This window comes from Pleurodeles waltl, chromosome 6, assembly GCF_031143425.1.
Source record: "Pleurodeles waltl isolate 20211129_DDA chromosome 6, aPleWal1.hap1.20221129, whole genome shotgun sequence".
NCBI classification, from domain to species: domain Eukaryota; kingdom Metazoa; phylum Chordata; class Amphibia; order Caudata; family Salamandridae; genus Pleurodeles; species Pleurodeles waltl.
This window is the reverse complement of record NC_090445.1, coordinates 730,788,282-730,801,373: the sequence shown is the minus strand read 5'-3', so window position 1 is coordinate 730,801,373 and position 13,092 is coordinate 730,788,282. Positions and strand designations below refer to the sequence as shown.

Below are 13,092 nucleotides of genomic sequence, written 5' to 3'. Positions count from 1 at the left end.
CTGCAATAACTGTTTTAAACAACCACTGTAAAGCCAATTGATCTCGCCAATAGAAGAGCTATTACTTTGGCAATGTGTGTTTGTCATTTTGTATCCCAGTGTGGCTGCTGTTCAACATGGTTAAAAGTTAGTGGTGTGGACTGCCCTAGAGTGACGTGGAGGAAGTCGAATGTCGTAGACTGGATTTGTTGCAGTAGAGTGTTTTAGAGTGGAGTAGGGGAGTAGAGTGTCATAGAGCTGAATAGAGGGGAGTAGAATTTAGTGGCAGAGAGTGTTGTAGAGTGCAGTGACGTGGAGTGGATTAGACTGGAGTGGATTGGATTGGGGTGGGTCGGATTGGTTTGAGGTGGGTGAATTGGTTTAGAGTGATACGACTGAAGTGGGGTGCGCAGGATTGGAGTGTGTTGTTTGGATTAGTTTTGGGTAGTTTGGAGAAGGATGAATTAAAGTGCAGTGGGGAGGGGGATTAGACTGGACTGGAAGGGGGTAGATCGGACTGGACCAGATGGGGTGGACTGGATTGGAGTGTGGTGGATTAGGCTGGAGTGGGGTGGATTCGACTGGTGCTGGGTGGATTTGGAGTGGGTTGGATTGGAGAGGGTATATTGGATTGGAGTGGGGTGGATTGGAGTGTGATGAGCTGGATGGATTGGATTGAGTACGGTGGACTGAACTGGGATGGGGAGATGTGATCTAGGATGGGGTGGATTGGGCTGGGCTAGAGTAGGGTGGACTTGAATAGAGTGGATTGGACTGCAGTGAAGAGGGGTGGATTTGAATGTGTTGAACTGAAGGGGGTAGATTAGACTGGCGTGGGGTGGATTGAAATGGGGTAGGGTGGACTGGATTGGGGTGGGGTGGACTGGATGGGGTGGAATGGAGTGAGGTTGATTGGGTTGAGTGGGTGAACTGGATTGGATTGGGGTGGGGTGGATTGGTGTGAGGTTAATAGAATTTAATGGTGTGGATTGGACTGGAGGGGATGGAGTGAGGTGGACTAGAGCGAGCTGGATTGGATTGGTATGGGGTGGATTGGACTGCAGTGAGGTGGATTGGTCTGGAGTAGGGTGGAATGGATTGGGGTGAGGTGGACTGGATTGGAGTGGGCTGGAATGGAGTGGGGTGAGGTGATGGAGTGGGGCAGATTGTTTTGGATAGTAGTCAGGTGGATTGTTTTGAACTGGATAGGGGCAGATTGTTTTGGATTAGAGTGGGGCAGATTGTTTTGGATTGGAGTGGGGCAGATTGGAGTGGGGCGGATTGTTTTGCATTGGTGAGGCAGATTGTATTGCACTGCGGTGAATTGGATTGGAGTGGGTGGATTGGTAAGGGAATGGGGTGGATTGGACCGGGTTGAGGTGGACTGGATTGGAGTAGGCTAGATTGGATTGGGAGGGGTGGATTGGAGTGGGGTGGGGTGGATTGGGATGGAGTGGATGGATTCGGGTAAGGTGGACTGGACTGGAAGTGGGTGAACTAAATTTTGGATCAGACTGGGGTGGGGAGGATTGGAGTGGGCAGGTTGTTTAGGATTGGAGTGGGGCAGATTGGTTTGGATTAGAGTTGTGCAGATTGTTTTGGATTAGAGTGGAGAAGACTGGAGCAGGATGGATTTGAGTGGGGCTGATTGTTCTGGATTAAAGTGGAGCAGGTTGGAGTGGGGTGGATTGGTGTGGGCAGGTTCTTTTGGATTGGAGTGGGGCAGATTAAAGTGAGGCAGATTGTTATGGATTGGAGTGGGGCAGATTAAAGTGAGGCATATTGTTATGGATTGGAGTGAGGCTGATTGTTTTAGACTGGAGTGGGGCAGATTGGAGTGGGATGAATTGGAGTTGGGCAGACTGTTTTGGATTGGAGTGTGCGGAGTAGATTGGGGCAGATTGTTTTGGACTGGAGTGAGGCGGATTGTTTTCATTTGGAGTGGGGCAGATTGTTCTGAATTAAAGTGGGGCAAATTGTTTTGAACTGAAGTGGGCAGATTGTTCTGAACTGGAGTGGGGCAAATTGTTTTGGACCAGAGTGGGGCAGATTGTTTTGTACTGGAGTGAGACAGATTTAAGTAGTGCAGATCATTCTGAACTGGAGTGGGGCAGATTGTTTTAGACTGGAGTGGGGAAGATTGGAGTGGAGTGGGGCAGACTGGTGTGTGGAAGATTAGAGTGGAGAAGATTGTTTTGGACTGGAGTGGAGCAGTTTGTTTTAGACTGGAGTGGGGCAAACTGGAGTGGAGTGGGTTGTAAGGATTGGAGGGTGAAGGACTGATGTGGATTGGATTGGGGAGAGTAGTTTGGACTGCAGTGGGATGGAGTGGATTGGTCTGGGGTGGACTGGATTGAGTGACGTAAATTGGTGTATGGTGGGGTAGATTGGGGGTGTACTGCATGATTTTGTGCTAAAGCATAATTTAAAAAATATTACACTTTAAGAAACAATGTTGCGTTACTTTTTCTGAACAAGATAATCCTCATATTCTAAGAACAGCGCCGACAAGCAAAAACAACAGAAAACATGAGTGCAAAGTGAGAAAAGACCAGGCAAAAGAAAAGAAAGTTAACTAAAGAAAATAAATCTTTGCAATTTTGTTTGTCCTGCTGGGCACATTTTTGCTGATCACACGCCTTCTGTTTGCATGTCAAACAGATGCCACTGAAAGTTAAAAAGAACAAAATAGTACCTCAATCACGAAGGGAGCAGTGGAAGGGCATTGATTAAGTTGCATTAATCAGTGCTTGGTCTCTACTCCACAGAGAGGAACAGAAATGATGCTAGACCTGCAGTTACGAATTACGAGGATGTAAAGAAGAGTGCCAGGCAAACTAACAAATGGTAAACAATGGGCAGCTCCAAGCCCTTATTGTTAGCAACAGTGCCTCACAAGCGAGATGCATGAGCTAGCGCATGCTCTCTCAAGCTCAACCCTAACTCTGATAGCATCAATAATGTGTTTGATCCGACTCCACTCCGTACGTTTGAGCCACAATCCACCTTATCAAAAGATGTTTCCGTTAACTCAAGAAATGCTTACTTTATAGTTCAATTTTAGGTAGTTTTATGGGTATGGCTTTCTTAAATTTCAAAAATCTCTAAGTAAAAGATAATTACTTTGAGATGCAGATGCCCCTTTAAGCAAGATCTGTAGATTTAAAATTGTGTTAAAAATATAATGAAGCATTATGCGATTTTGTGTTGGGACAGGTTAAAGACGAGTTACATTTTCTACTTGCTTGTCCCCTTTAGAAAATGATTAAGCATAAATGGCTAAAACTTTCATTGGTGAAACTCAAAATGAAATCAACAGAAGTGAAGTTGCTGGTGTGCAAATGTAAGGATGGAGTTCTGTTCTGTTAGTGCACAGAAGATTACACAGAAAGATCCCAGAGAAGGCAGCTATATGTCTATAAGAGTGGATAACTTTCTCCTTTTATTCTGTATTTTCAAGAGTGGGAATTACTTTTTTAAAGTATTGTTTTACATTACTATTCAGCTCAAGAAAAAAAATCATCTTTCTAAATGTGTGTGGATTTAATTCTGGTAAGTTGTGTGTAGGGTCAAGTCTACTTCTGCTCTTCAACATAGGGTAATGGTTTCCATTTTTCAGGAAGGCGACACTGCCTCTTAAGCAGGCCTGATCAGTGGTACTGTCACAAATGCCTTCTACCAGAGCAGAAAACTTCCAACCAGCACAAAACAACCAGCTGAGTATAATTTTGGTCTTCCATCTCAACTCAAAGCCACCAGCACAGATGCAGCACCAATATATATAAGTGGAGAATGCAAGCTTCATTCAGCATTGCAGTTACTGCTAATCAAAAAGTATCTGAACGACTTGCTTTTTGTTTGCATGAAGCAATGCTTCCTACTTTAAATAACCTTTTTCCCTTAAAAAAATGGTCAAAGCAGTGTATGAACTTGGAGGCTTTTGGATGTTTGAAAGACTTATCCAATAGTACTCCAGATCGTGGATTCATTCATTTTTGGAAAATCGAAGTGAATTGTAGGCTTCTCGGGAAGTGCAGCAAATAAACACACTGCATAAAATACACGACAAAACAATTATGATACACCTGGGCTGAAGTACGAGAACGGTGATAAAGTGGTAGACTTCTGAATAAAATTAAACAGCTCAACTATTTTCAGAAGCAAAGATGTCCAAATGTACACCAAAAAGGAATTATGGACTGTGCCACTTATCGCAAAAGAAGGTGGCACCTGTTCTCAAAACGTGTTGCTGCAGGCACCACCAAAGACTTCCTTGTCTGCTTCTGTTTAGACGCAGTAGAAGCATTTTGGGTGGGTGGCTGGGATAACAACGGTACCAACAAGAAGGGAATTAGAACTTTAGTTGCACTGAAATTTTGTCACTTTCTGCTTTTCATTCGAGGACTATGTTACTGCAATTTATAAAACACCAAAACGTTGTCAAATCTTAAAGACTAAACATCCCAGTAGGTAACACTCTTCCACAACAAGCCTTTAGCACATTGCTGTGCTGGACCAGTGCTAGGATGGTCGACCTGATAACATCAAGGGTGAAGCTAATGACAGACTACCCACCGTCCTCATGGTCATGCTGAGTTACAGCAGGACCCACTGGAAGATCAGGATACAGGGTGGACCCTTCTCTCTGCATTCGGTAGACATACTGCCACATTCTGTCAAACCAAAGGCACATCCGTGTGCTGCTACATGCTGGAGTTCGCTGGCATATCCCCTCACGTAAGGCAGTCTAAAGCCAGCTCACCCCCCCAAGGAAGCACAAGACATGGCCATCCCCTCCAGCCTGTGGCCTGTACCCTGTCTGCCAAGTGGCAGTTTGCAGACGGACCCAAGGTGTATCCCATCCTGTGGCCGCTGCTGCCTAGCGGGCTAATTACCAAGGCCCTCAGTGCGGGTCAGACTAATTACCCATCGCCAGTGTCAGTGAACCTCATTAATAACATACCCAGCATCTTCCAAAGAGCTTCCTACAACACATTCAAATTAAAGATGCTTCCTCCCTTTCGCACCTGTCAGAAACTGTAAATTAGGAAAAGTGCACAAGCGGTCCCTTGGCCAATGGGTGGGCGTTACCTGACAGACGATGGCATGCTTTAATATCCTCGGGGTCTCGATCCCACTGTTTTCCCTTACTTCCTCCGCATTTCAGACATCCTCTATAGCTGTCCTTGTAGGAGATGCAGAGAGATGACAAGGATGTGGGTACCAACAGAAAAGAAAACACCCAATAGCTGGTGCATAGGCAGGCAGACTGGCTATGTTGGCTTATACGTGTTATGATCTTCCAGTCGTAAGCCTTGAGAGTGCCCGGAGACAGCGATGCAGGCTTGGACTGAGACTAAAGTGCATGGAGGCAGTAATGTGTGGGGGAAGCGAAAATACAAGTGCCTGGGACAGAGGTGTGGGGGGAGAGGTGTACCCGACTTCATTCAAATGTACAGGAACAACAATGTGAGGGAAAAGTTTCAAAGGAATAAGGCCAGCCGTGTCAAAGAAGGGAGACCTCAAGCATGTCGGTCAGAAAGGACACCAAGGCATCAGTAAAATACACAGAGCTAGTATACTTTCAAAGGAGTGAGACTCCATTTAAGTAAAGCCAGCCAGCGTTGGAATGACGAATCAGTCTCCAAGTGCACCAGACTACTGATGCAGAAGCTGGAGACATTAAGCACTAAGGGTCCAAATAAATGTGGTTGGAAAGGGCGAGTATGTACTGAGGTGTGTGAGACCAGTGAGATGGAGGAAGAGGGACAAAACATTAAAACATGCAGCCAGAAGAAGATCTGAGTTCACAGAGCAAACGGTCTATAAAGAAGTAGGGCATAATGAAATGTATCGGATGAGGGAACCAGGACCACTGTGTTGTGCTAATAAATCCAGCTTCATCAATGTTCATGGTGGCAATGATATGAGAACAGGCCACACTCCAGTGAAGTGCATGGGCCAGTGGTGTGTGAAACTCTCAAGTGTCACTGAAGTGGGAACAGGTGAAGATAAGATAATATGGATGAATGGATGTAGTCATCATTGGTGGAGCAGATGCAGTAACAGTGGAGACCAAGGATGTGAAGTGCCCACTGCACCCCAATTATCGCGGTCTATTTCCAAACCAGGGGCCAGAGATGCCCAATTTCCTTGCCTGTGGGTCGAAAACACCTTTGCTAAACCACTATATACAAGGATAATTTCAATCCTTATCTAGTAGCAGGTCATACACTTAGAGATCCCCGTCTCTGCTCTGCACAATGTGCTCTTTTCACGTTCTCTCACTGCAGCAATCAATCGTAAAGCAACGTCTTAGACCGGCAAAAACAGCGAAAACTCACCCAAACATGGAAGACATGGCCCCAGTGATCTTGAAGTTGGTCGCAAAAGGATTTGTAGAGTCGAACTCTGCACTGCTGGACCGGGTGTCGCCAGAGACGCCAGATGATTTGCTGTCATTGAAACCTTCGGAGCCACCATTGCTGAGTTTATGCTCCGACCGCTTGCCCTCTTTCTTTCCAGTCACACGGTCAGTCACCCGGTCGAAAAGGCTCACTTTCTCCTTCTTCTTCAGCTCCTTTTTGGCCTCACCAGGTCTGGAGAACCAGTTGGCGGCTCCAACGTCACCGTCCCATGCCTCTGCGCCATCTTCGAAAGGATTCCGCTGCCTCGGCAGTGTGGCGAACTTCTGGGGCAAGGCACTGCTGCCATTGGCGAAAGGATCATTGTGGGATGACGTGGCAGAGCCGGGCTCCTCGGAGGAGCCTTCTGACACACTGATTTTAGATGTGTCTGCACTCAATGTCCTTCGGTGGGGAGATTTCAGACTTCCTGCTGAGTAAAGAGGTCATTAGTATGGCATTCATTCATGTTGTGCAGTATAATGGGGCAACTAGCACGCACAAATTAAAGTGAATCAGTTTTGGCATGGAAGAAATTATAAAATTAGATCAACCAAGAAAGCGCTATCAGGAGCAACGAAGGTCGACCTCCTTTCAACAGCACATTTTATTTTTCAGGTATTCGTTTTTTGCCATCTCATCTAAAAAAATACGAGACTGGGATAATGTATGAATGAATAGGAGATGGTGCACAAGATGTTCTGAAGTGTGCAGTAGCCTGCATTAATTCATAGGGCCTTGACCTTTCCAAGGATTTTACTCCTGGATGGTACTGTGGAGAGTAAAAATGAGAGTGAGAATAAGGTTGAACGAACGAACAAGTGAGCATGTAGGCCAAATGTAACGAATTTAGGTGGGTTAAGTACAATTACAATTTGCCACCTGCCTTTAGCCTTCCCCTGGCCAAACTTTATTTATTTTGATCAGAAATCAGTGCCCCTCGAAGGTGATGCTGTAGGTGGCTGCCTCGTACTGCGTTGCCATAAGGTCTGCGAGTGTAAGAGCGAGACTCTAGGTACTAGACCAGCTGGACACTAACATTCATTAGGAAGAAAAAGATAATACCTATTGGCATTATTTCTAGAGGTCTCAAAACCCTGGAAGAGTTACTTCAACTGGTACTAAAGAAATTAGGGAGAGGATGACGCTGCAAGAAGCCATAGGGCATTACAACTTCGGGGCACAAACAGGGCATGAGTAGCACATTTTCTGAAAGATTAAAATGGTCTTTACCAATGATGTGCTCAAACAGTGGCGTATTTCTCTAAATCTGAGGTGTCTTGTGTAGGTCAAAGAGGTCTAGGGTCTAGCCGGGCTTTGAGTTTAACACCCTCCATGTAAATTAGCGCCACAGGTTGAAAGGGATGACATTTATTAAGTAGATAAAAATAGATTTCATGTGGCTCACACATGCCTGCCTCTCAATGAGTTAGTTCTTAATATGCCAGACTGTGGCGTTCAGCAGAGCTGATCGAAGTTAGTCATGGGTCAGACACCAGTGTTAGTAGCAATCTGCTGGTCCCTTGATGTTTCAGATACAGGTCTTCATAATTAAGACATCTCCTAAAGGTGTTTTGGATTATTGCATTGTACTAGCTGGAAAGCACATAATGAACATCCACAATATGTACATGCACTTCCAAATACTGCCTCAACACATGAGCAAAAAGGCAACAAAGAGCCAATGTGACAGTCAGACCGGGTTAGGAAATGATATGAACATGGTTTTACTCACCGCTGTCCTCACCAGAGATGGAGTCTAGCTGCCGAGGGATAGGCAGGCTCTGTCCAACGCCTCCAGGCCTGGAGCCTGGTGGGACCATCAGATCTGACATGGAGTGTGCTGCGGATAGCCGCTGGGGGCCCAGAAGGAAAGGTTTTCGGGGCTTGGTCTTTGACTGGGGCTCAATAACAGGGTCAAGTGGACCCACTAGGCTGGCATCAGGTGTGGAGCCACTACGGCTGGGAAATATAGCCGAAGAGGTGTCTGAGAAGGTGCCATCATGTTTACGGAACTTCACCTTATCCTTGAGCTTGGAGAAGGGTGATCGGGACTTGTCCTTCATGGACAGGTCAAACATGCTGGCTGTCATGTTGTTCCTTACAAACTGGATGCTGGCCTTGATCTCACCACGGTCCTTTGGCTTCTTCCCTGGTTTTGACTCGAGCTTGAACCATCTAAAAGAGAGGAGGAAAATAAAGGTCATAATGAAATACTGTCTGATTTCAGTGTCCAAGCTGTGCAACTTCAATGACACAGGTTGCCTTGTATCAGGTTTTAACTCCCATCCTATTATGGAACAAAAGTGTGGGGAGCTAGAGGGTTCTTCTAGGTTCACCATCTTTTCTTTCAAGTGAGCACGGTGGAATTAGAATGCAGGAATCCAGAAAGCACTAGCACAAGGTCATATCTCTCCTGTATAACACAGCTTTTCCACCCTCTTATTCTTAATTTAGGATCATTAACAAGGCCTAACGCTGCAGAGATGTAGGCGCAGCTCATGAGTGAGGGTCTAAAGTACCCTTTAGAGTAAACCCCATGAAGTATCCTCTAAAAGGAGCTTTATCACAGTTAGGCATTATGAATTATATAATGGATAGTTGATATCCCTGCTCAATGAATACATGTCTGCAATATTATGGTTTTCTGATACAGTTCCAATCCATGACCTTTCACCCTTTAACTTGCTTGAAGTATAATGCCCTTAAAAGGAGAAGGATGGCAAACATATCATTTGGGCTGGAATATACACCTCTTCCTGTTCAACCAGAGTTCTTCAGTTTGCCTAAGAAACTGCCTGAAAAAAATGTTGCCTGTCTCAAGTGGCTAGAAGCCCCAAATAAAAGACAGAGGGTCTCTGATTTGGGAGCTCGACTCTAATTCAGTACCCACAATGAAATAATAATGGCCCGGACATTGATTAGTAACACCTTCATAAGCTGGGTTGGCATGACAAGCGACTTCCTGCACATGAGAAGTTGCTCCCTTCCCTCAGCTGGGAACAAGCTTGGTGAAGCTCTCCTGGACCCTAACTGAAGTGCTTACCTACCGCTGTTTCTATTCAATAGAAGTATACCCCATGAAAGGAAGATGATAGCATCTATGTAAAGCAAGTCTATCCAAAAACCATGAATTCGCTTTGAGAGTTGTGGCATGTCAAGGTGGATAACTGGCTAGGCTGACTGAGCATGTTTGCAAGTGCAGGTGAATAGCTCTAGTGACCTTGCCTGATAGGCATACTCCTCTTCTGCCAATAACTCTGTAGCTTAAAGGCCAAGAGCAAATTCCACACCTTTATGCTGTGAGCACATGCTGATCCCAGCCCCAGCTCCGCTCTCATCTGACCTCTGGAAGAAATTGTTAAGGTCCAGCAATCAACAGCCACTGCACAGATGCAGATGTTCGCAAGAAGTAAGGACACTCATTTCCAGCTTTTTAGCGGCATGACTAATCTGTGATGCCACAGAGGCAACAGGGAGCCTTTGGCACAAGAATAATCTGACTGCGAAGGACCAGAGCTGAGATACAGTCCTCAGGCACTCTAACAATGACCACAAAAGTCTTAGCCCTGGCCATGCGAAAGGTGTTGCTAAACATTTATATGAATATTAGATATCAAGATGTAGGCCATTGTTGGTGTCCGGAGCCAATGATTCTCCTTTTGAGGTACAAGAGTAGAAAGAGACACACAGCACGAAAGAGAAATACTATCCCAACTCATGGGGATGGTGATATTGAATAATTTCAGTTGTCCCCAGAACCATCTTTGACCGTGTGGTCTGAGGTACCATAGCCTTGGCACCATAAAACCTTTAAAGAAATAACTAAAGCTTACTAAAATGTTCACAGAAGAAATTATTATTCATCTGATACTTCTTCAAAGTAACTGAGGGGCAAATATTATTTTTGCCGCCAGCTGTGCCATTCTGACATTTTGTAAAACTTTGTAACTGATCTTATGCGGTCCACCTGACATGTAAACTCAGGGGAGGAGTTGCACGTGTTTTTGTGATGCTCTGCTAGCCTGTCATGGTCAGATGAAGAGGTCATTAAAAAAAAACATATATTTGGGGGCATTTTCTCAAACCCATAAGTAAATGTAGCCCAAAAGTACTTTATAGATGGACGGGTGTCTGTGCAGTCCGGCTAGTCACTGCTTCCCACCGAGGCACTTCATATTCTTTATTGTATTATATCCTTTCCACTCCATTTCATTATTTCACTATCTTGCGGTCACCTTATTTTTTCTGTCACCATCAATGCATTACTCTCCACTCTTCATAAGCCTTGGTGAAATTCAAATCAGATTGGTGTAATTTTGCGCATTTTGTGTTAGTGGTACGCTTGTTACACAAATTTGCGCCACTTAGCAAAATTATGCACCATTTATGATAAAAATGTACCACAAATGCTTCGTTCACTGAAAATATTTTACTGCAAACCGACGGGAACAACAGAAACGAGTGGCTGTTGTTCACAGTGCTTCTGTACTATTTTTTAACGGGTGTCGGTGATGTGTCGTTGTGTTGAAAATAGACACTAGGATGTCTTTCTTGGTAAACTATAATGTGCGGTAAAATATACTGTGCGGATTTACATTTAGTGCAATCGCATAATTTTGCAGAAGTAGGCAAAAGAAAATTATTGTACATTCTAGTTTCTTCCCAGACACTCTTCTTTCCCTTTGACTAATTCTCATACACTGTTTTCCCGCCGTTACTTCCATGACATTCTCTCTTGCTGACACACTCTCCTGCTTTTATATTTTTTGTCACTTTGTTTGTCTCTCTAACGCTTTCTGTCACTCACCTACATTTTTTGGCACTATCTCTGATTTATGATAATTTTATCTGTAATTTCCATGTTATTTGCCACACCTTTTTCCCCTGTCTCCATAATATCGTGTTTGTCACTAAACCTTCATCAGCCTACCACATCTCCAAGCCCCTCCTCAGCTCTCGTCTCTGGAACAGGACTTGCGTTCCTTAGCTCATGGGTTGACCCTTTAGTAATGGCAATAGTAGATTTTAAAACTATTTTATTTTCCACGTGCAATCCAAGTTGCGAGTGATCAAAACTTAGAAAAAACGGCGCAATCCACCGGAAATATAGACAACCCATTGCACAGCCTTCGCACTAATCACATGGTAAGGTACTGTCTGACACAATTTGAGTCGTTGACTGGGAACTCTAAACAAATGTATGTTGAGGGAGCGGACACCCAAAGATAGAACATAACTCAAAAATGTATCCCTTCGGAATTACGCAGACTAGAGAGCTCCAGGTTACCTGAATTGTAGTGGCTTGCTGGGTAACAGCTATAAAATTGTTCAGGCATGCATTTGTCGTAGAAGATGCTTCATTTCGTTATGTTGTTCCCACAAACTGCCTGGCATTTAATAGAAATAATGAACATCTATTCTTTTCAAAATCTTAGGACTGATTTAGGGGGTTGCTGGTGGAAATTCCAACGATGATGATTCTCTGCCTGAATAGTAGTCGAAGATGCGCTACATTTGGCATGGGCGGAGATTTCTCCACAAGTTATTGTCTCTGCAGTGGAGCTACAAGTCACGATGTTGGAGTTGTCTGTAAACCATGGATCTATAAGGAAAAGTAGACCAGAATCATGTACTACGATGCCGCCAAATATGTCTAACAAAAGGACTTCTAGGAATCTGCACTTGACCGGGAAGTAGTCCAAAGCTTTTTCCTTTGGATTGTAGAGTGGTGTGGTGTTTGACTGTCTCAATAGGTTGGTAATGACGAAGACTCTAAAACAAAGACAGTCCGATAGGAAAAGTTTCAACCTAGAAGGGTAAGGAGTATATGGTCTGCCAGAAGGATTAACTGTTGAATAAGGATTTCTTGTGAGTATGGAAATGGTGAGTTAGGCATAATGGCGATTCTACTTTTCTAGCTTGTGAATGGATACAGTGGTGTTAGCTGCAGTGACCTTTAGTATTTTACATTTATAGGAGAGTTCCCAGATTTAAGATGACCACGGTTTTGCTTACATAAAACAAAGCTCTTGTACAGAGCCACTGTTGTCCATAGCACCTTTTCCCAAGGAGTCTGCATGTTTGTCGAATGCCTGTAAACATGTACAATAATTTGTTTTATGCATTTTTAAGTTATTAAGCATAAACCTCACTTCAACCTTTATCTTGCAATGTACGTTATCTTGCCGTTGAGCTGCCCGTGGGCTCCTGCCAGTACCAGGAACTGAGTTTCAGGCTTTTCCCCCGTATGTCTTGAAGTCTTTGCGGTTACACAGAAAGAGCTTTTCTGAAATCACAATTACATTTGCTCGTAAGCAACAGCCCAGAGGGTAGGTATAGCTGTCAGCTGCCATTTAACAGAGTCTCTATTTAGTGATCTGTGCAAAGAGGTTACAGAACGGTAAGGATTACAATTGTTGTGGTTCATACTACAGGAAGTGTTCTTACCGTGATGCAAGAAAACGTTTAAAAAAGTGAAGATAGCAATAGAGGAGATTAATCAAGCATTCTAATAATTCAGGTCCCCATTCCAATCCATTCTCTTTTTGTCCACCATGCCATCTCAGATTAGAGACAGTCAAGTGCAAATCAGCCTTGGCCCTACTTCAAGAGGAACAGTCCACCCCAAATTGCCAATCCAGATCCTCTCTGAACCAGAGCACATGCAGCCTTAGAATGGCACAATGAGTATAAACGATGGTCTAGA

The 13,092-nt window shown here is 44.3% G+C and overlaps 1 protein-coding gene across 2 annotated transcripts in view; it reads right to left on the bottom strand.

The window, feature by feature from the left end:
- Positions 1-13,092, bottom strand: part of RAB11FIP2 (RAB11 family interacting protein 2) — a 104,937-nt gene that overhangs the window by 49,610 nt on the left and 42,235 nt on the right. The window contains exons 2-3 of one of the 2 annotated variants that reach the window (XM_069239254.1): positions 8,119-8,561; positions 6,324-6,813 (exon numbers count right to left, since the gene is read on the bottom strand). In XM_069239254.1, coding sequence (XP_069095355.1) covers positions 6,324-6,813; positions 8,119-8,561 — 933 coding nt within the window. Of the gene's footprint in view, positions 1-6,323; positions 6,817-8,118; positions 8,562-13,092 lie in introns of both variants that reach the window. The other variant, XM_069239253.1, reaches the window with a different exon arrangement.